General features: G+C 40.9%; 1 protein-coding gene across 5 annotated transcripts in view; it reads left to right on the plus strand.

Moving 5' to 3' along the window:
* Nucleotides 1-24,216, plus strand: part of Hipk2 (homeodomain interacting protein kinase 2) — a 245,985-nt gene that overhangs the window by 133,760 nt on the left and 88,009 nt on the right. For 3 of the 5 annotated variants that reach the window (XM_071611718.1, XM_071611726.1, XM_071611719.1), the window contains exons 8-12: nt 4,006-4,213; nt 5,175-5,296; nt 14,486-14,628; nt 17,244-17,423; nt 21,032-21,313. In XM_071611718.1, the coding sequence (XP_071467819.1) occupies nt 4,006-4,213; nt 5,175-5,296; nt 14,486-14,628; nt 17,244-17,423; nt 21,032-21,313 (935 nt within the window). The remainder of the gene's footprint in view (nt 1-4,005; nt 4,214-5,174; nt 5,297-14,485; nt 14,629-17,243; nt 17,424-21,031; nt 21,314-24,216) is intronic. The other 2 variants (XM_071611728.1, XM_071611729.1) reach the window with 1 other exon arrangement.

Consider the following 24,216-nt stretch of genomic DNA (forward strand, 5'->3'; position numbering starts at 1 on the left):
GCATACCAGGGGAGCTCACGACATCTTATCTGTGATATGACAGCAAGCATATCCTGCCAAAGAGTGTTACAAATATCACAAAACCAAAGGGATTTCTCATCAAAAAGGCAGTTATAGAATGAGAACATCCCTCCTCTCCTCAGGTCTAGTGGAGGCCTGGGATGAAGTAGAAGAGATTGGTAATGTAGTACAGGCCCAAAGCATCCAGTAAGGGGGCCCATACCCCACAAAAGGAAGGGGTCTGTGATCAGGATCTCCATCCTCTGGCATTGGATTCTACTATGCCCTATTTTTTAATACATCAGGAAAAAATTACTCAGCGCATACTTAGCCTTAGGCACGAAGGCCTGCTTTCCCTCCTCTGATAATGTTATAAAATAATAGCATTACTAATAGTAAACATTTATAGAGCATTTATTATGTTCCCAACTCTTCTAAGCATGTCATAACTCAATCCTCTGAGCAACTGTGTGAGATCAATAGGTTTATCGTTCCCACTTGAGAGGAAACTGAGGCACAAAGCAATCTTCCCCTTACCCAAGGCTGCTTTCTTAGTTCATGCAATGTGGACTTGGAAATCAGCAGTCTGGCCTCAGAGGCTGTACTCTTGAAAAACATATGCACACAGAGCACTGCAGAGTCCCACTGAGGTCCTCAGTGCCTTTCCTAGGTGGCACCTGCTCTCTAAATCTAACAAGACTCCCTTTGTCCATTAGCGTTCCTGGTGGTTTGCTTTCTACATGAATTCCTTTGAGTTTTTCTTCCAATTTAAATACTAAGAGGCAATAAAATATTTCCGTAATTTTGTCAGAAGTAGGATATTAAACTATGTAAAAGTTCCTTGTTCCCCTTAACATGCCCAGTAGACTAGTCAAAGGACTTTTTCCCAAATGGTCACAAATCAATGATCCTTTATGTCTCAAGGAATTGGTGTCACTAATCTGTAATCCTCAAGGAAGCTGACTTTCTAAAAATTAAAAAGACTTCTTGACAAAATACTTCCTAAAACCATTAGGTTGCCCACAAGTGACATATTTAATAAAGAGTTCTGTTTTGGATATTTGTGGTGTAAATCTTTAGATTAGCCACTTCTTAACACTTCCATGGTATTCTGTTCTTTGGACCTAGCCTTCTACCAAGTATTTTAATTTGGGTGTATAGGCCAAACTCAGACCCGTTTGTTTTGCGTATTAGACCAATTAAACATATACTGCTTCCAAGAATCACTTCTCCCATTTTTGAAAAGCCCATGTCACCAAAAACTTGCTTTTCCTTATTATTTTCCATTTGTTAGTCGCAAGAGCTCTTGGTGGTCCTTTCTGTGCTCTTCTCAATCAGGCGATAGGTTAGTTCCCTCTGTCAGAACCACTGAGGATACAGAATAGTAGAAAACATAATCCTCTGCAGCTTGCTTCTTCAGCTGATCCTTAAACAGGATTAGAAACTGAGGGAAATCTTCTGCATGCCTAATGGTCACAATGGGGACTGGAGCTCATGTCATGATACAGATTCCACTTATTCTTGAGTCTACAAAGAGCTGCAAGAGTCAACTGCTCAAGGATCCCATGGTTTGCATGACAAGACAAGCCATAAGCAAAAACAGACAAATCCAAATGTGAACTGGACACACGCAGGGCCAGGAAAAGCAAGATTGGGAGAACTGCAAGGAGGGAGAGACCACTGTGGGCTGGAGAGCCCCTCCTCCCAGGAAGCATCAGTCTGGAGACCAACTGTACTGTCAGGCAGACGGACAGGAGCTGGGTGAGACCACAACACTGCACTGTGTGAGAGCAAGGACAGGAGTGGCTTATCTCTGTTGACAGAGTTGAGAGGGTCCTAAAGTAGAGCACAGGCCCCAGGCTAGGCCCTGAGGTTCAGAGGCTTGGAGGCCCCTGTGGGCCCAAGTATTTGTGTGAGATAAAAGACCTGTGCTCACAATAGGCTCAGAAACAAAGAGCAGACTAATCTGCCCTGTGCCCAGAGCATCTAGAGTAAAGAAAGAAAAATTCAGAAGGGAACAAGGAGTGCCAGGCTTGGGTGCATGGACAGTGTGTGTTGGGCAGTCTTTGGGAATTTATTAGCAGGGGCACTGACATGCACAGGGGAGTCTTGGAAAGAACCATCTAGCCTGTGTGCCCAAGCATTGGAAGAGAAGATGTAGAGCCCAGGACATCTTTCATTAGAGCCAGATAGGAAAGAAGCAACTGAAAAGAGTTCGTGGGTTCCAGGGACATTGAGAAGACAGAAGCAGCACTGACCAGAGGGTGAGATAGCTCACATGAGCTTGGAAACCTGCAGGACGTTTGTGCTAGGGCCCCAAGCAGGGAGACGCTTAGGAACTAAAGCTGAGGAGAAGCCAGGCGTCAGCAGACAGTGGGAAAGTGTATGTGGGGAGAGGGTGGTGTGAGGAGGACAAAGAGGAAACACAGATCATGTCCTCACTAACAGGACATAAACACTGACCCACATGTGCGCACATGTGTCCAGTCACACTACATGGAGGTAGGCCATGTAGTGCTGCAAACGTGTACATGTTTTAAAATATGTACCCTGGAATCCAGGCATGCATGCCACAGAAGTTGGTGATTATTTGCAAGCAAATTAATTTGCTTTGCACTAATATTTCAGTACAAAATCTAAATATAAGCTGGGTACAGTGGCACACGCCTATAATTCCAGTTGCTCAGGAGGTTGAGGCAGGACATCATGAGTTCAAAGCCAGCCTCAGCAACTTAGTGAGGCTCTAAGTAACTCAGTGAGACCCTGACTCTAAATAAAATATATATATATAAAAAAAAAAGGTCTGGGGATGAGGTCAATGGTTAAGCACCCCTGGATTCAGTCCCTGGTACAAAAAAATAAATAAATATAAAAAACATGTTAAATGAGACTTGCTCTTTTTTTTATCAAATTTGACATATATACATATTCCACTTGAAATGGTCTTTGTGTATTGTGTGTCCAAGATATCCTTCTGGCTCTTTTGCTCTTTATTCTTTAGTCCTTGAACCTTCTAAAAAATCTCCTGTAGACAATGTTGAACCTGAAGTCATTAGCAACCTCTCCCTCTTGCTGAAGGATCAGTGTGACAACACTAAGAAGGGGGAAAGCTGGAGAATTCACAGTTTAGAATTTGTTTTCCTCTGTAGCCGTGCCTCTCAGAGAAGTTCACTCTCTAATGATATCTCTGAAAGAAAAGAGAGGACGTCACTGCAATGGCTTGCCCTTGTCGAACTGCCTCCATTTAAATTCTCTGGACTCACCAGCCTCTGCCTCCAGCCGTGGTTATTACTATAGCACCAGCCTAAGTGCATGGAGCTCAGACAAGAAAGCCAGCCTTGCGTCCTGCTCCCCTGCGCAGAGCCCCGCTCTGGCTTACCTTTGGGTGTGTGGGCTTCCACGCTAAGACCCAGCGTCTTTAGGGCCTAGAGGAGCCTCTAGAGGACTACACCAGCAGGCCCAAGGGAAGGGGATGTGAGCAGAGCTTAGACGTAGGGACTGGAGGACAGGACATGCTCACACAGCCCCTCAAGTTGGTGGGACCCAACTTAGGCAGGAGAAGGAAAACAGGGTTCTGCTCGCTGCCAGCCCCACCCCATCACCATGTTTCAGTGCAGAATTCAAGGAATCCAAAAACCCTCAATTCAAACCTGGTCACCCAGATTACTAGGAAGGTGTATTTGTCCCAGCAGAAGGGCAGACGTGTTACCGCAGTTTTCCAGCCTGGCTTTGAACTTCTCAGTCCTTAGATATGCAATGCACCCTTGTTCATTTGTACCCATGCCTGGGCCCCACAGATGGTGATCAATGTCGAGGGGGGTGTGTCTCTTGTGGCTTCAGGTGCCTGTCTTTCTGCTCCTCTCCACCTTTTACTTTTTTTGCTCTTGGTTTTGTCGGTTTGTCTTCCTTGAGTTCATTTATTTGATTTAGACTCGGTCTCCCAACATACCCCTCCCTCATTTTTTATTTGTGTTTATTTTTGTTTAATCCCCATCATTCCTTTAGGCTCCCACCTCCACCAGTGCCACTATTTCCTTAGCCAATCCCGAAGTCTCCATACTAAACTACCAATCTACACTCTACCAGCCCTCAGCGGCATCCATGGCTGCAGTGGCCCAGCGGAGCATGCCCCTGCAGACGGGAACAGCCCAGATTTGTGCCCGGCCTGACCCCTTCCAGCAAGCTCTCATCGTGTGTCCTCCTGGCTTCCAAGGTGAGGATGGCCGAGCCAGCCCCTCCTCTGCTTCTTGCAGGACCACCTCTAGGGCCTGACACCTGCAGTTTTCTGGCAGCTCACTTTAATGGAAGAAAGCCCTCTTGGTTTCTTTCAGTGAGAGCTCTGGTATCACTGAGCTTGGGGGCTCCTATCCTACTGTGACCAACCTAGAAACAATAGGACTTGCTTCTGCACCAAGTCAGTTTGTTGTTATTCTCACCACCTGCCAGGGATTGTGTCCCTGGCCAGCTGCCTGTAAATAAGCACATTGTCTGTGCTCCCATTGTCATGCTGATGTCAGCTCCTACTTCCCTCACATGAAATACCCTCTGTGTGTTTTACTATAGAAAATTGCCAGTCTCTCTGACAGCCAACAGAGTCCCAGTTCACATGGAGAATATAAATCTGAAAAACACTGAACAGTACCTCCTGGGGCTGCCTCCCCCAAATCATTCTTTGGCCACAACCCCAGTACTCTTCTGTAGACTCTCCAAGCTAGAGGTGACTGTGTACCTTGTCACAATTTACACGGGAATTCCAAATTTTATTCTTGCAAAGCCCACAAGTAAGCATGTGTGTGGTTGCTTAGGTTTGGTCAATGTGATTCCAAAACAGATTCATCCATTCTCTCTCTGACCCCTTTGCAGTGACCTACACAGGCATATCTTGATTGTCAGAAGCTCTTATTGTCCTGTTGTAATTTGTCAACATAACTGTCCACCTCTTGACAGTACAGAATTTTTAATTGACCTTCTAGTCTTTTGAAAACATTCGAGATTACAGGAGGAGTTTTTATTTTTTTAATTCAAGTTAGAAACTAAAGGGGAAACTTCCAAAAAGCCAGGCAGCACCTGGTTGATGGGTTGGGACTTGGAGATAAAAGATGACACAGTTGGCTATGTCATCCATTGTTTCCTGTCAACTAACTCCTCTCTCCCTCACCCACTGTCTGTAATAGGCTTGCAGGCTTCCCCCTCAAAGCATGCTGGCTACTCAGTGCGAATGGAAAATGCGGTGCCTATTGTCACTCAAGCCCCAGGAGCTCAGCCTCTTCAGATCCAACCAGGTCTGCTTGCCCAGGTAATCCTTTCTCCTGCTCCCTGCCAGCCCCATATTATTACCCACATTACCATGCTCCATATTACTGTTGTTCACAAAAGAGGTATATCTCCACTAACTCCCTCTCTGGTAATGAGGTAGGTGTTTCCAGTCACAGGAATATATCTATAATGTTCTAAATGATCCCCAAGTGAATTACCTTCCTAAGTATCTGCTTACAATTCTAAGAAGAAATGTAGATACAGAGAGTCTAGGGAAATCATTATTTTATCTTTGAAATGCAAATTAATCTGGGAGACCTAGGTTTTAATCCTAAATCTGCTAGTAACTCTCATGACCTAAGGCAAGTCAGTTAACATCTCTTTGCCTCAAATCTCTTTCTTGTAAAATAGAAATGAATGTGTTTTTTTGAGCCAAAAAAGAGCCCTAGAGATTATTCCCTCATTTTATAGTTGAAGAAGAAATTCACAGAAGCTGTTAGCTGGAACCTTCCTCATCTATCCATAGAGGTACTCTAATGAACGAGACCACAGAATTGAAAAATGGTTGAAAATTTATAAAGCGTTATAAAAATTTACGATAACTGTAGTGATGCAGTCATAACTGTAATCAATTCTTAGTGACTCTTGAACCCTAACAATGACTGCATCCTCATTATGCCAGGCACTTTACAGGTGCAAATTTATGTAACCCCACAACAATACAATAAGACATTTGTCTCCATTGGACAAATAGAGATGCTGTCTATCCAATAACTAAGTAATAACTGTCTTAAAGTCACACAGCAACAAGATGACAATGAGAACATAAAACCAAGAGGTCTCCTGCTAACATCTGTTTTTTAACCACTGTGTTATACTACTTCTGTAAAATCATTTTACTGTTGTCAAGAGCAGTTTGACCTAAATGTTGTTTAGAAGCACCTTTATTTTTAAATAAGGTAGGTTCCCAAATGCTTTTCCCAAAGTGTACCCAAAGATACTTTACTTATGCTGTCCTGTTAGAAGTTGGTTTTGGTTTTGATTTTGTTGTTTTAAGTTTTAAGTAGTCAAATTACATAGGTCTGTTCTGGATTTTCTTATAGTCCACTGGCTTCTCTAATATTCTGTTGTCTTAATCATTATAACTTTAATATATGTCTTGGTATCTGGTATGGAAAGCTTTGTCCCCAAATAGTTCTTCAAAATTTCCTTGGTTAGTCTTATCTCTTTTCCATAGAATTCTAACATCACTCTTCCACAGAATGTTAGCTTCAGGAAAAAAAAACACACACACAAAAAACACTGATTTATATTTATTGATTGCATTGAATTTATATTTACTTTAAGAACCACTGATATATTTTTATAATATCATTTTATCCATGAACATGGTATAACTCTATTTATTATTATTGTCAATAAAGTTTTTCCTTGTAGGAATAATTCCTAAGTATTTTGCAATTTTTGTTGCCATTAATTTTATTAATCAGATTTTTTATTTTTGGTTTATAGAAATATAAATGGTTTTGGTCTGTTGAGTTTACATCAATCCTGCTTCTGTGACTTGCTATGTAGATAAGCTTTTTATTTGTAAAAGATACTGTTTTGTTCTTGTTTTTCAGTCCTAACACTTTTTATTTATTGTTTATCACTGGGATGAACAGGGCATCCAAAACCATGTTTAAACTTCTATCAAACTTAAAGAAAATTCTTCTATTTCCCCTTAGATATTTTATTTAGTACAAATATTTGATAGAGACACTTTATCTTTTTTTTTTTTATTGTTGGTTGTTCAAAACATTACATAGTTCTTGATATATCATCTTTCACACTTTGCTTCAAGTGGGTTATGAACTCCCATTTTTAGCCCATATACAGATTGCAGAATCACATCAATTACACATCCATTGATTTACATATTGCCATACTAGTGACTGTCGTGTTCTGCTACCTTTCCTATCCTCTACTATCCCCCCTCCCCTCCCCTCCCCTCTTCTCTCTCTACCCCCTCTACTGTCATTCATTTCTCCCCCTTGTATTATTTTTCCCTTTCCCCTCATTTCCTCTTGTATGTTCTTTTGTATAACCCTGAGGGTCTCCTTCCATTTCCATGCAATTTCCCTTTTCTCTCCCTTTCCCTCCCACCTCTCATCTCTGTTTAATGTTAATCTTCTTCTCATGCTCTTCGTCCCTACTCTGTTCTTAGTTACTCTCCTTATATCAAAGAAGACATTTGGCATTTGTTTTTTAGGGATTGGCTAGCTTCACTTAGCATAATCTGCTCTAGTGCCATCCATTTCCCTGCAAATTCTATGATTTTGTCATTTTTTAATGCAGAGTAATACTCCATTGTGTATAAATGCCACATTTTTCTAATCCATTCGTCTATTGAAGGGCATCTGGGTTGGTTCCACAGTCTTGCTATTGTGAATTGTACTGCTATGAACATTGATGTAGCAGTGTCCCTGTAGCATGCTCTTTTTAGGTCTTTAGGGAATAGACCAAGAAGGGGAATAGCTGGGTCAAATGGTGGCTCCATTCCCAGCTTTCCAAGAAATCTCCATACTGCTTTCCAAATTGGCTGCACCAATTTGCAGTCCCACCAGCAATGTACAAGTGTACCCTTTTCCCCACATCCTCGCCAGCACTTGTTGTTGTTTGACTTCATAATGGCTGCCAATCTTACTGGAGTGAGATGGTATCTTAGGGTGGTTTTGATTTGCATTTCTCTGACTGCTAGAGATGGTGAGCATTTTTTCATGTACTTGTTGATTGATTGTATGTCCTCCTCTGAGAAGTGTCTGTTCAGGTCCTTGGCCCATTTGTTGATTGGGTTGTTTGTTATCTTATTGAGACACTTTATCTTATTTAAATTTTTTAATAAATATTGAATTGTATCAAATATTCTTTTTGTCTCCATTAGAATAGTCATGTGATCTTTCTTCCCTGATCTGTTTATTTAAAAGTTACAATAATAGATTTTGAAATGCTAAGTTGTTCTTTTATATGTGAGATAAACTTTATTTGATCATGTTGTGGTTGACATGGTGCAACAGTTTTTGATACTGGATTCTGTTTTTGTAGTTAGTATTTCTGCATCTGTATTCCTAAGTTAGGAATAGCATATAATTTCACTACCTTATACAATCCTTATCTGATTTGAGTATAAGATTATATTGGATCTTACTACCTCTTCTGTCTCCTGGAGCAGTTTAATTAAGATTGATATTAACTATTCTTTGTCTCCTTATTCTTATGTCCATATTGAAACTGTGCAAGTGACCCCTAATACCAACTGGTGGCACACAAAATACTTTCTTGTTGAAGGGTTATCAAAAGAGAACATTACATATTTACAGCAGGCCTATACTTTGCTTCTCACCAGTCTTTGTAGCTTCCTTTTGTTTCCATAGTTCAGTGATGGGGATTTCAGAAAAGGCCGAGACAGATCAAGGGAAAGAATTACAGCTTAGTTCAGGGGCAAAGAAGCTTGTTTATACTTCATCTGAGTGGCAAAAGTCCAAACAATATTCTAGTGCTCCTCTTCTTTGAGTCAAAATCTAAAGATTTCATGTGTATTGTAGAGGGTAATTATAGACCCTTTTGTGTTTGCACACTTAACTCAAGGAATCCAGGAACTGTCTCTGAAAATAAATAAATAAACAAACAAACAAATAGCATCTCTTCTTAGCTAAAATAGATATTCTGCATTGTTCAGTCTGGTGGAACCCATAGGCTAAGCACTTCTGAATTTGTTTCAGTCCTTTAGTCATAGTAGAATAGAACTTTACCTTATGGTTAGTTACTTGAAAAAGAGTCTCTAGAGTGTTGTAAAGTTGATTTAACCCGAATCTATAATTGGGAAAATGAACAATGTTTGTACAAGGGTTTTAATTCCTATAGTGTTTATAAGAGGGAACTGTTGGAAGCAAGCTGATTATTCACTAGTAGGGGATTTGTTAAATCAATACATGAATGCATAAAATGGAACACCATGTAGCCATTTAAAGGATATGATAGACCTATGTGTGTGGACATGTAAAGCCTTCTAAGATATATTAAGATTAAAAACAAACAAACAACAACAAAAAAAAAACCCTGCCCTACCCAGTATCACACTGTGTCTTTTTGTTTGTTGGTAACTTTTTCTATTTCTCTCTGCTTATCACTTAATTCATGCCAATATATTAGCCTGTTAAGATGGGGGTTCTCTCCTAGATATTTTTAAATGATCTTTTCAAAGGACAAAAATAATAACTTGCAAAACTAGTATGGCAGCTATTTTTTAAAGCAATAATTAAACATTTAAATTGAAGTCTTCATTTTTCTATAAGTAAATTTCTAGGTATCAAGCAGAAATACTATTATTTTTATAATATATATTCAAACACTAGTATTTGCTTTCAATATTCCAAAAAGTTGGCAAAACCTTTCAAGTACTTGATTTGTGAAGGTTTAGAGATGGAATCTTTGAATCTATTCCTCATGTTAATTTCATTTTCTTTGCTCTTTTCCTCCCCATACCACATCCTTATAAGGAAACAAGTCTCTGTAGGATACCTTGAGGTTATGTGCATGGCAGGAGGGGATGGTGATCCCACCCTCTCATGTCAGTGACATAGGAGTGATCTTTATGGATCTAACCCACAGAGAAAACTTTTTAAATACTTTCTAAAAGGAGCTGATCCCTCTATCTTCCCAGATCCTGAGCCACAGTTAGCATCTTGACCATCAACAGAAATTTTGAATGAGCAAGTAAAGGTGAAAAGATAGAAAGGAGACTGTTTAGATGGAGAAAATATTGAATTCATCTTACTTGTCAAGTGGTAGGATCTAAAACCCCCTTTGACTAGCATGGTTATATCAAAAATTCCGAAATGCCAGATCCTTATAGACTCCACCATTCCATGTAGAAATGTTTTGCATTCTTTCAACTGAGTCATATCACCTAAATGCCTTTAAATATTTTCCTAAGGACAAGATATTAGCTTGAACTATGTAAACTGTCCAAAATATCAAACTTCAATGCTTCTCACTTAAAATCTCTACTGATAAAATTTTCAGCAACCAATCTGTCTTGATATCTGCTTCTGTCTTGCTGGGCGCTGAATAAGGAAGACTTGTTTGTGCCACATTTATGCAGTTACCACCAATGCCTAATCCCAATAGGGGCCATCGTTTTTTTGTGTTACCTCCATAAATGAAGATAGGATATTGGCTGACAGCATGGAAATTAAGGTAGCCCACATTAAGATGCCACACCCACCACTTACTGGCTGTGTGACTTTGGGGAAGTTTTTGTCTTTGTGGTATTTGTTATTGTTGTTGTTGGTGGTGGTAGTGGTGATGGTACCAGGAATTGAACTCGGAGGTGCTTAATGACTGAGCCACATCCCCAGCCCTTTTTTTTTTTTTATTTTAAGATAGGGTCACACTAAGTTGCTTAGCACCTCACTAAGTTGCTGAGGCTGGCTTTGAATTTGCCATCCTCCTACCTCAGCCTCCTGTGTAGCCAGGATTACAGGCATGTTCCACAGTGCCTGGCTCATTGTTTTATTTGTTTGCAATACTGGGGATTGAGGGCTGGGATTGTGGCTCAGCAGTAGAGCGCTCGCCTAGCACCGGCGGGACCTGGGTTGGATCCTCAGCACCACATAAAAATAAATAAATAAAATAAGGATATTGTGCCCAACTACAACTAAATAAATAAATAAATATTTTTTAAAAAAATACTGGGATTGAAGCCCAGGCTTTGGGCATGCTAGACAAATACTCCACCATTAACCTATAAGTCTAGCCTATGGAAGTTACTTTTAAAATTTAAATGTTATCCTTTTCAAACTAATACAGACATATAATTTTTTAAAGCTAAATGATACCACAAACATATAAGAAAATATAATTCCCTGCTTCATCCTTTAACTTTTCTCCAATTATTTTTGACTATTCAATCTTACTTTTAACTCCATGTTTCTAAATAGCATTCTAGACCTCTTTTTATTGATTTTTTTTCCATTTTCTTTATGATCAGTTGACTTCCCATAATGAAAGTTGAAGACTTAGCTCTCTAACACACCCCACCTCACGACCCAGTCTCTTTCACTCCCTTGTTCTCATTCACTCACTTTCCTTTCTCCCATTCATCCCATATGATTTTTAATTCAACTACTCTGTAATTGTTCGTAAAGTTATTATCAGTAAATATTACTCTCAGCTGAGCTTCATAATATACTGTGATTATATTTCCTTTCTTGTATAACTTCTTGTTTTCCCGTAGTTAATGGGTTCCTCATTTTTTTACTGGGTTGGTTTTCTATATATCTTTTATTATGCAATCCCAAATCTTTCTAGAGCTATGAAAGGTTTATATGTTTAAAGTGTTATATTTGAGCATGAGTTCAGTGACTATTATTTCTCTGTCTCTCTGAAACCTTTTAAGACTTTCTCTTTGTCCACAGTAGTCTCAAATTTCATGATTTCAAATCCAGAGCTTCATACATGCTAAGCAAGCATTCTACCACCTACCTTCATACCCAACCACATATTTGCCCATTTAATTGGAACTCTTTTTATTTTTTCTTTAATAATTTTTTTATGTTTTCTGGTTCTTCTTGGTAGACATCTTAAGACTTGGTTATTGGAACTTATAAATTGATCTTCCAATTTTCTCCCCCCCACACACACACACCCCATTTTCTATATATTTTGTCTGTACTTTCTGAGAAATTTCCTTGAAGTGTTCATTTTGTCATAGTTCTCATTTCTAAGAGTGTGTTCTTGTTCACTGAATGTAGCTATTGGTATATAAATATATATTTCACTATATGATCTTACTTTGTGGATTTTTTTAACTCGGTATGAACATTAATTACAAGTCTTTGGAAATTCTCTTCTGATTTCTACGTTGTGTTTCTTCTTCCCAGCTTCTTTTTTGTTTATCTTAGACTCTTTAATGCTGGAAGCTTCCTTTAATGTCTGGTCATCCTTAGCTGTTGACATATGTAAGACCGAGGCTCTTAAAATTTCCTCCAAAAGCTGGCAGATGAGGGGAGGACCACTGAATGTGGCCTTCTCTTTAGGCAGATAAGGGACAAGCCCAGAATGTTCACTGCAGACCTCAGATCCTCAAATGTTGTATCTGTAACTCTTTTCTTTTGTAGTTCTTTTCAGTTTCCCTAGAGAGAATCATCCAGCTCCAACTTTGGGGGAGGTATAAGCCTGCATACCAGGGATCTGGGAGCTGAGGGTTTAACATGCAGCTTCCCTTAGACTCCTTCTGTCTGCTCACTCACCTGGTAATTGTCTATTATCCTGCTCCTTAAATTTTGTTAACTGTTATTGTCTCTCCCCTATTTTCTTGCTCTTATGAATCCAAATTTTTTTATTCCCTCACAATCATTTTAGTTGGGTTTATTAAGAACAATAAACATATATGTTTAATGTACCAAGTTTCTGGGCAAGTTTAACTTCTCTGTTTTCATCTGAGAAATGAAAGGAAACAATAGCATCCCCTCACACAATTGGTGTTAAGAAGTCAAAAAATCTACTTAGGACTTAACTCTGTGCTTGGCACACAATAAGAAATATTAGCTCTATTCTTAGTAGTAATAATGAATCATAGAACTGTCTATGAAGGGTCATCTGAAATGAGTTGAGTGTATCAATCAGTTTGAAAGGTCAAAAATGGCCTTTTGTACCATCTCTTTGAGGTAAAATGTTAATATCCATTTCAGGGAAGTTTTAAAAATGATGATCTGAGCTTTATTCAAGATATTTTTAATGATGTTAATCAAAACTCATGCTTTTCATGAGATCTGAAATAAGTTCCAGATGACTAAGCAGTAAAAATCTTACTGCCAATGAAATTGTTATTTACTTAATATTTTGAGATGACAACTGTTTTAACCAATTTATTTTTCTTCTTATGAGGCATTTGGTAAACCTGAAATAATACTAACTATAGAAAACAGACTTGGTAGAGTTGATTCTTTATTTATCAAGAGTTGATTCTTCATTTATCAAGAATATTTATTAAGCACCTATGTATTACCCATGGCCTCTAAGCATTCTTCCTATAGCAAAACAGATCAGTAAGCAAACAGGCATTATCAAAAAGTAGAAGTGATCTCACAGACTTCATTGGCAACACTACAGTTGCCAGACAGTTGACAGAACAGAGAAGCAGGACAGCTCCAAATGTGGCTATTTCATTTTTATAAGCACTGTTTTTTAAGCCTTGACTCAAAATGCCATCCATTTCCAGAAGTACTTGTCTGTATATGTGAGTCAAAACACGTGTTAAACACCTGCCCAGTGTGTAGAGCACTATATTAGCTGAATTACCCGATATTGGTCATGTCCAGCCAGGTGGAGAGAGAGATATGACTAAGATATCAAAAACTTAAATCCCTGACCTGCCCAAGAGGTATTTTACCTTAGTGGTAGCCCTTTATGAGCCCAACTTTAAATTCTACTTTCAGTCTGAATTATTTAGTGACCAAAAATAGTGATGAAGAATATGAAGAGCTTAAAATACAACATTCAAGAAAGAACCACAAAAGTCTATTTTAGATTTCTTAGGAAAATCTTAGTCTTTTGAAGATGGAAGCAATGACTTCCTAACAATCTCTCATTTTTGCTTTGAGGAGCTAAGGTGATTCTCAAGTAGGCTGAAGGTTCCAGACAAGAAAGTCACTTCAAAAGCTGGCAGATGAGGGGAGGACTACTGAATGCTTGATCCAAGGTGTAGGCCAGCACCAAATACTCATTCATCTCAGGATTTTGTAAACTTAGATTCAGAAGATAGCACAAGTTAGACCTGTAGGTACTAAATAATCAACAAAAGGTTAAGTATCAAATCAAGTACACTAAAAAGAAAGCTCCCTAAGGGCAAGGAGTCACCCAGCTCAACTCCCTCAATCATTTGCATGTAGCTCTGTGGCAGAACAAGTCAATAAATGACTTTTAGAAACTTTTAGCATAGCCCATTAGAGCAAATCCCCAAATAAATCATTCTTCAACATGAATGAATCCCTTCCATTCAACTTTGTGTCCCTGTACTTATCTTCTATTTAGTTCATATGTGTTAGTATTGCTTCCTGTTAACATAGTTTTTGAAGCCAGAGACTACTTTCACACCCTTCACAGGGTCTAGCACCACTCCCGGCACAGTATAAGTTAATTATGTGATTAACAAATGTGGTGACTGCAAATGTCCTCTGTCCCACAGCAGGCCTGGCCGAGTGGGACCCAACAGATCCTGCTTCCTCCAGCATGGCAGCAGCTGACTGGAGTGGCCACCCACACATCAGTGCAGCATGCGACTGTGATTCCCGAGACCATGGCAGGCACCCAGCAGTTGGCCGACTGGAGGTAAGCAGGAAACTTTAAGAGTGAGTGGTGTGTCTGGGATGGGAGGCATGTCCACCACTGACGCAGAGATTACAGGACTATGACTACACTGTAATGGTTATTTTTAAATAAAGCACCAGGATCTAAGAAAATCAGATTATTAACTTATGATTATCTGTCATTTTTCTTCCCAAAATTAAGCTGCATCATTCAATCATCAGTGTTATTCACCAGACTCAGCTCTGCATGATTTTTGGGTTTTCTCAGAATTAAATTCCACTTTCAGAAAAGAAGGGTTTGTCACCAGTTAAAGAAAGCAGTAGAGAGTCCCCAAAGCCCTAAGCAATTCTAGAAAATGTTCTCGGGATGTTTGGAGACATAAGCACCCTGGAGTCTATCTGACTTCCCCAGGGAAGGCTTGACAGATAGGATTTGTTGGAATGGCAAACTCTGGCATGTTTGTTGAGTGTGCTTCTCCAGTTACTAGTGGTGTCTTATCACATTCCACTTCCCATAGACCCTAAAGACATCCAGGTGACCACCTGCCAGCACACCACACCCCTGTGAATTTCCTGAACTCCACCCATCCAAACACTGACTTCCTCATGGACATGCTGCTCTGTGGTTTTCATGGCCACTTCCAAGTTGTTCCCAACTCCTCACGACCCTTCTGGGCTGTCTCTCCTTCAGCATAAACACCAGGGCTGGTCACTCCCCTCAACCCTCTTGAGAGTCTCCATCCCACCTTGAAGTTACCCATAATTCCTTTTCTGACCCAAAAGAACATTGTAGATAGAGAGCTCTCTGGAAGAGGCTGACAGGTAGAGCTATAAGCGCCCGGTCAAGCCTCTATTACAGCTTCCTCGACTCTCCCTGTAACTGACTAGTACAAAGAAGTGAGCGCACAGGCTGTCCCCACAGTCCCTCTCACTCCCCACACTTACCTGCATTCATTGGAATCACTTTCAACATCAGGTGTATCAGACTTCCATTCTGGCTTTCTGGAACCAGGCATGTTATTTAACCTATATGAGCCTTGATTTCTCCTTCAGCAAAGTGGGGATAATGAGGCTTATGTCATAGGATTGTTGAATGGTTTAAATTAAGACAAAACACAAAGCACTTGGCCTGTATTTAACATGCACCACAGCAGTGCCTGAACATGACAGTCAATAAATAAGCCTGTCATCTTCTTTTTGCCCATTCACAGCAGTTCATGCTCAGCAAGACTGCTTTTCTTCCTCTAGCTCATTAGGAACAGCAACCAAGTGGAAAGCTGTCTGACCAATTGTTGTTCTCCCCACACCACCCCTTTTCTCCTAAAAGACCACACACATGCCATACTCCTTTACTCCTTTGTCTTTCAGCATTTATAGCTCATTTAATTTCAGCAATATCATGCACTTATTCATGCATATTTTCTTAGCCTCCCTCTCTTCTCTTTTCCATCTCTTAACCTAGCAATCACCAGCAACATCCATAAGCAATGCACTTTCTTCCATTCTCTCCCACTTTACATGTGGACCAAAGAACATCTGTGATCTTGACTAATAAACAAAAGAGCAGTACTAATGCTGGACTCGTTTCAAAGGAAAAGAACACCACATTTGTGTAGGGAAAGAACAACGACAAAATAAAGAAGCCATAACATCAGTTTCTGAAGTCCATGTAAATGCCTAAGAGTATCAACATTTCTACAAAAGTGTTCATCTGCTCCTTTTTTTTTTTTTCCTGTTCATCCTTTTCCCCAAGTAGCAAAGGTAGAATTTGATTATTTTTAAGAAGTCAAGTAAATTCTTTGTAGCTTTTAATTATCTTATGTGTCAAGTGGGCTTTTATGGGGAAATTTCTGAGTTAATCATCACTTTTAACATTTCTGTGGGGAAATAAGGTGCTGATCTCCATACAACTCAAATAATAAGAATTTTGAAATGTAACCCATTTTCAGGATGCAGGCTGCCAGTATTCCTATCAATATGTGTCTGACTGCTTTTAATTTTTATTTAATACCAAACTCTATACACGTCCAGTCAACCTTCCGTAAATCTAATTGTTCATTCAGCAAGCGTGTAATTAACTGATCAGCTGCTATAGGCCTGTGCATTGTACCGGCCACTGAGGGAATTCCAAAGAACATTAACACTCACTAATGCCAGGAGAATGTGAGTCCTAGTCTTCAAAGTTTGTTTTTCACATTAACTACAATTTCCTCATTAATAAAATGGTATTACCAAGACATCCTGTCTACCTCACAGAGTGGAATGAAAGAATCCATTGAAGGCACTTTATAAATTCAAAAATAAAACACACATTATTGTTCAGCATAATCACCTGTTCAAGGACTTAAAAGTTAGAGGGAATACTTAAGTCCCCAGAACTTGGAAGCACAGCCTGCACACTTGGCCTTCTTCCCACGTAAGCCCTGGTTCTTGCCAACCCGTCAGGTTCTTCCCGCCCCTTCAATGGGACGTGGTCGGCTTCTTTTTTTTTTTTTTTTTCCCTTGTACCAGAGACTGAACCCAGTGGCTCTTAACCACTGAGCCACATCCCCAGCCATGGTCAGCTTTCAGTTAAAAGGTAATTTCATCCTATAAAGGCACTGCTTCCATAAAAACCACCTCCTTTTTCCTTTTCAGGAACACGCATGCGCACGGCAGCCATTACAATCCCATCATGCAGCAGCCCGCGCTATTGACTGGTCATGTGACCCTCCCAGCCGCCCAGCCCTTAAATGTGGGTGTGGCCCACGTGATGCGGCAGCAGCCAACCAGCACCACCTCCTCTCGGAAGAGTAAGCAGCACCAGTCATCTGTGAGGTAGGTGGTGAGAGCGGCCCGGGAGGACCGGCCCCGGAGGTCGTGATGCTGAGAGCGACGCTTAGGACAGGGGGGTGTCAGCATGCTGGCACTGGAGGGATCAGCTCCTCCTGCAGAAGCCCCAGAACATGTATGGCCTGGCCTAGATGGCGCGGTCAGCACTCACTGTAACTCTGTGTGTGACAGTGTGCAGCCTGCCTCTTGCCTTACCCTAGTAACAGCCCTGCGGCACCCTGAGGGTGGAGGCCCGGAATCACAGCACGTTCAGCACCTTAGGTGCTTTAGCCCCTTTTGTTCAGAGGGAATAGAAAATTATTCACTGATACTTGTTAAAGTGCAGGAAGGAAGATTTTATGCAGTACCATGGAAATATTACCAGGAATGCTGAACTAGGATTTTGCAGTTGGGGAGAGATTGGGCTGAGCTCTGCATACAGCATGGACAAGTGGGACTAAATAGCCAAGGAATAGTGTTGGGGTAAGAGGATTGAAAATTACTAAGAGGAAGCATGAGGCTTAAGGGTTATTCTAGCTAAACCAACTGAAGGCAGGCCAAAGTAATTGGAATCACCTGGGGAAAAGTGAAGGGTAGGGAACCTTGATCAGACATCAAGGATGACAGGCTCTGTCTAAACTGAATTAGCGTGGCTGTTTTCTATGACTGGATTTTACAAGAAATACACAAGTGGGCCTAGGAGAAGGTTCATAGCCTGACTAAAGTTTGGCCAAGGAGAAAGTTTTTGTTACTTCTTCTCTCGAAAACAGCTTTGCCTCTGAAGTTTCACTTTGGAAATCATTTAGCATAACTTTTTCAAAAATACTAGAGTTTGATCCTAACACTCCACAATAGAACTAGGGATGTAGCTCAAGGTAAAACATTTGCCTACAATGTATAGAGTGCAATCCCTAGAACTGAAAAAAAGAAAAAAAATCTAAAGGATATATAACAATGAATCAAGATTTTATAATGTTGGATGGTCATGGCATGAGTATTGCCTGCAAGTCTATGCATGCTTGAAATATTTTGCTATTTTAAGTGAACAGGAACCAAAAACAAAAAGCAAAAATCCTAGAGGATTGTACTTTCTTTGAAATTTGAGGTCAGAAATTTTAACTCATTTAGCTGCTTCCTTAACTACAAACAGTTAACTGCGATTGATCCCATACACTAACAACACGACACTAATCTTTCCCATTCCCTTTAACCCTAGTCTCATCTCAGTGACCTCCTAAACAATCCAGCTGGATGAACAGTTACATGCTATGTGATTAGGAGTTGCCAGAGACTGTGGGATAGGAGGGGATTGCCTAAGAAGGAACATGAGGGGACTTTTCAGGTGTTGAAAAAGTTCCATGTCTGGATTGTGGTTGGGGTTTATAAATGTACGTTTGTCAAAACTCATCAAACTCTTCAGAAGCAGGAATTTTACATATGTCAACTATACCTCAGTGAACTTTTAAAATATAGAGATTTCCAAGCCCCACCCTCAAAAAAAAAAAAAAATCCTATAGCCAAATAGATCCAGATCATGCAACCACAGAATTGTTCCTACATTTCTTCCTAATGGCACCGACTTAGAGGTATGTGGTTGCTTATTTGGAGAAGTCCAGTATACACAAGGTTTAGTGCATTTTGGTTTTCTGCTTCCTCATATAATTAAGCACCAGAAACTAGTCCTGCCTCCTTTCATTCTCAAAAATCAATCCAAAAGCTGACTTCCTACAAGTTGTTGTCCTTCTTCAAGAGTCCTTATTTGGGTGTATCTGACAACTCAGGGGAAATCAAATCAGTGGCAGGCCTCCAGAGTACTTCTGTCTGGCAGTCCTGTGACAGCATACCCATGTCATTATTAGACTCAGCATCCACAAAAGCCATCTTGATCCTCAGGCACTACCATGGCCAGCCACTCATGCCATCGCACAGAGTGCTGGACTGACCCAGGACTGTATATGCGTCCTTGTGGCTCACCTTGGCCAAATCGGGGCAGTAAGAACCCTTGTCCTCACCACCTATTTAGCAAGTCCCTCCCTATCCTCTCACTGCCTGGCTGGCCTCCTGAAAGTTCACTGCCTGTGCACTTCAAGATCAATGCAATTATAGTCCAAGCTATGTGTTTGCTTATTTTTAAGTCCAATACCTTAGACAAAACAAGTCTGAGAGAACAGAAAGAAGTCAGTGTGTCTGTGTCTGTCTGTCTGTCTGTCTGTCTCTCTCTCTCTCTCTCTCTCTCTCTCTCTCATCAGATGGTATGGCCAGGCCTACTTTTCTTTTCTTTAATATTTTATTTTTTAGTTGTAGTTGGACACAATACCTTTATTTTATTTATTTATTTTTATGTGGTACTGAGGATCAAACCCAGGGCCTTGCACATACATGCCAGGCAAGAGCTCTACCACTTAGCACAACTCCAGCCCTGCCTGCTTTTCTTTAACACTGCTAAGTGGAGGTACTGCAGTTGATAGAATAACAAAAATGTAATCTCAAAATCATATTTTAGCAATAACAAACACGTAGGCTTATCATAAGTAAAAACACTGGAACAGTCTTATCAGTAAAACTTATTACAGCCCCTGAAAAGGAATAAGCAGTGTATTTAAAACTGGCTAGATAAAAAATTAAATAAGTCTACCTTTACTATTTTCATTTTACTGCCATTCCTTTAGCTAGAAGATCTTCTAAGGACATAAGGCCTAAGATTTATTATACATTGGCTTTGGTCTCTCACTGTGTAGATACTACCAGGATCAGCAAGGGTTAGATAGGGAGGGAAAAGGTATCTTTTCCCTGAAGTTACCAGAAACTACATTGGCTCACTTAATAAGGAATTTCAGTTCAATCAAAACTAAATTAAAAGGTTCCTTTTTAAGTGTATCTTTTCCTCTTGTTCTATTCCTAATTTTTAATTGCAATTCACATAGACTGGCAAGCTCCCCACAAGGCTCAGGGATCAAAATCCAGAAAAATCGTTTGGGTTTTTTTTTTTTTGGTTTTTTTTTTTTTTTTTTCCTTTAATACATATACACAAATACTTTAATGACCACATCCTTTTCCCAGAGGAGGAAAGGGGGAAAGCCGAACTTTAAGGTCACCAAAGTTAGGACCTATAGGTCCAGAAACTCTTTAAGAAACAAGTGTTTTAGTATAATAAATGGTAGAACAACTATTAGCAAGGAAACAAAGCTTTATGAGGCCAACACCACTTCTCTCTCCACCCCAAACAAGACATAAAATCTATTGTGGGGTCACAAGATGGAGCCAAGAAAGCAGGACCTTAATCCTGAAGATGAAGGCCACACTGAAACAGACACAGCTGACTTCTGGTCAGGACTTAAACCCCTACAAGACCAGCCTATTGGGAGCAGGTATAGGGAGCCAGACCAGAGCCCTGGGGAGGCCAAGTTGCTGTCCTCACCTGAAAGACCTCTAGAGGCGACCACTTTTCTAATTACAAACTCAGTCTAATTGGCCCAGTCCTTGGACTTTTTCTTTTTTTTTTTTTTTTTTTTTTTGTAATGAACATGTGGCAACACCGGTGTTTCTAGAGTGGACTCTTTGGAAGGAGTCGCCAGGCCTGAGCTTCCTCTGCATGTGTGGTTTTGTCATTACAGAAACGTCTCCACCTGTGAAGTGTCCTCCTCCCAGGCCATCAGCTCCCCTCAGCGATCCAAACGTGTCAAGGAGAACACACCTCCCCGCTGCGCCATGGTGCACAGCAGCCCAGCCTGCAGTACCTCCGTCACATGTGGGTGGGGCGACGTGGCCTCCAGCACCACCAGAGAGCGGCAGCGACAAACGATTGTCATCCCTGATACCCCCAGCCCCACAGTCAGCGTCATCACCATCAGCAGCGACACAGATGAGGAGGAGGAACAAAAACATGCCCCCACCAGGTGAGGTGTGGCTCCTTAGACTCCAAGGAAGGAGCCTGGGAGAACGTCACACGTGTCGCCGGCTCTCGTGACCTATTCCTAAATCTGGGCCATTTACATCATCAAACATAGTGATTCCTCCCTGCTGACCCCTAAATTTTGGTTTTGTCATGTCCTTGGGTCTTAAACTTATTTCAAGAGACTGTCAAACAGATTTTCCATAATTGTTGAAAATCAAAATAATTTGAATCACTTTAGTCTTAAAAGATAGTTGCAGGCCCTATACATTTGACAAATGTGAGACCATAAAATCTGGCCCACAATGCCAGTGTATTTCAGCCTCCATAAGCTTCAGAATCTCTGCCTCAGGCTACTGAATTTACTCCCAGTTGGTTGGGACATTTCTCTAATATCGCCTTGGCTCACTCAGAATTCCAAGTAATTGTCCAATTAATCAGAAATTTCCCTGTGTCTGATTAACCCAATCTTTCAAACTGCCAGTTGGCTCTTCACCCAGAGAGCATTACTGTTTATTCCAAAGTAGTAATAATTCATTTTACTTCCTGGAGAGAGGGAAGAAATATTTATTATATTTGCACAATATCAACCCTGGCACCAGAGCCTCTTTTTCTATGCTTTGTAGCCAGACTCCAATAAAACATGCTTTCAGCTTGCTTGGCTCAGGTGGTGCAGCCTGGTAAACCTCTGCACCCCTAGGGGCCTTGGGGCCTCGTAGAACCCCAAGTCTCAGAACCCCGCCCTGCTGGTGCCTTTGCTGTAGAACCGAAGGTCAGGGAAGGCCTGCCACTCCCCCGCCCAGCATTGCCAGCCAGCACGCATCCCACAACTGGGTACAAAGCTCAACATTTGTAATTAGGCCCACAGTATTAATTCCTGATTGGATACAACGTAACTAATTAGTAATCACAAATCCTTTTGATTAGATAATAAATTCTCATGCTTGAAATCATTATAAAATGTACAGATAGACTGATTAAAACATTCTCATTATAGCTGTTCCTGCATGGGGCATCCTTTCCCATCTTAATAATGAAGTTCAGTGGTTTGGGTATATATTTCATGATAGGGATAGCATATTTCTCATTCTTTTTTCCCATCGAGTGGCTCAGCCTGATTTTCAGTATATTTCAGAGAAGAATGTAGTGGAGCATTTCTGATCCTGTCATTTGCCAGGTACCAAAGGAGACTTGAGGTCAGTGAGACCAGGCACACAGTTGCAGATCAGTATTACTTTACTCCCCACATGCTGATTCCAGGGCTGGTCTCAGTTTCCCTTTTGATCACAGTCCCAAGTCGAGTTAGTGTTCCTTCCTTTCCAGTGCCTCATCCTCCCCACCAAGAAGACTGTGAGTTCAGTCTTCACGTGGGCTCAGTGGCCCCTTCACAAGAAGAAAGGCTCTTCCCAGCCCCAAACTGAACACTTGCTTGGGACAGGTTGTATACATTTGTATCATTGTCATAAGAAGGCCCAAACAACCTTGTAAACAACTGGAAAAAAAAGTGAAAGTAATTTAAAATCTAGTGATCAGTTAGAATGGAATATGATTTTGGACTCTGAGATTTGAGTTGAGCCAAACTCTGGATATTTAAGTGCTAAGGAGAGAATTAAATAGTGCCTGAGGACAAGATGCTCTCTCTGCACCAGTTAGGGCTGGAGAGACAGCAAAGCCAAAGCACATACCCACTTCCCTAGCACTCACAGGCCCCCAAGAGCAGCAGAACTGAAATGCATGGTGGCTCATGAGGACCTTGATGGAAATGACTGAGAGACTCCAAGGAGGCAAGCAGCAGTGGACGGGCAGGTGACCTGTGGGGAACCACCACAGATCATGGCAGTGGGCTTGGTATGCTACAAAGCATAACGGATTGCTTGCCTGGCCTGAGATAATGAAAATGTACCAGGGTCATTCCACCAAAATGGCAAGCTGCAGGTCGAGACCAGAGTGATGTTGAAGGGTCTCAGATGCCCATAGCTGTGACTGGCAGCTCACAGAAGATGTGATAGCAATGTTTTCTGGAAAGATAAATGGCTGTTGCCTTAGAAAATGGTTCAGGACCCTGAAAGATAGGAAAGTGTATTTGAATTTGAGTCTACATGGAATAAAAAAGAAGCCAGTAGCTGTCTTATTTATAGAGAAACTACTGTGTAATTGTGATCACATTATTATGACTATGTTTAGAAACGAGAAAAAAATGTGGGAGGAAATACAATTACTCATTCTTAGAAATCAGAATGTCATAAAATTTAACACAGTCAATGTTTGTTGGGCACTGCAGGTGTTACATAAATAAGGGAGCTGATCTCTGTCCTCATGAGGTACACAAAGGAATAAGCAAGATAAGACACATACAAATCATATAACACAAAGCAGAACATCTTTCCAAAAAAACCAGCAAAGTACTAAAGGAATCTGAAGGGAATGTAACTTAAGGAGATAGCACGGGAGGGGACTTCTCAAGGTCAAAGGTCTAAGCAGTTGTGTACAAACATTAGAGGTGGGGTAGCAGATTCAGGTAGTAATTTATGGGGCAGAGCTGCAAAGGCAGGCACATAGGAGGAGTCCCAGTCAGGAAGCTTCTCTAAGAGAAAACAGGACACACGGAGCAAGGAGATTTCAGGGTACAAGGGGGGATTATTAAGGGGTCTCCTGTTAAATAGGGATGGTATGCTTCGTTATGAGGTAGTAAGGGACTCAAGGGAAAGATTGGTCCTGGGAAAATAAGTATCACCCCCCAGTGCAGCTAAGTAGGAGTCCACTGGGCCACTCTCCTACTGGACGATGTCCCTTGCCCTTCTGGGTTTCTTGGTTTGAACAAGGGAGACCTTCTCTCCTTAACCCTGATCATCCTTGTCCACCCCCACCCCGGCCAACCCAGATCGCTCCTATGCCATGAGCATCGTG

The sequence above is a fragment of the Marmota flaviventris genome, chromosome 1, assembly GCF_047511675.1.
Source record: "Marmota flaviventris isolate mMarFla1 chromosome 1, mMarFla1.hap1, whole genome shotgun sequence".
NCBI classification, from domain to species: Eukaryota; Metazoa; Chordata; class Mammalia; order Rodentia; family Sciuridae; genus Marmota; species Marmota flaviventris.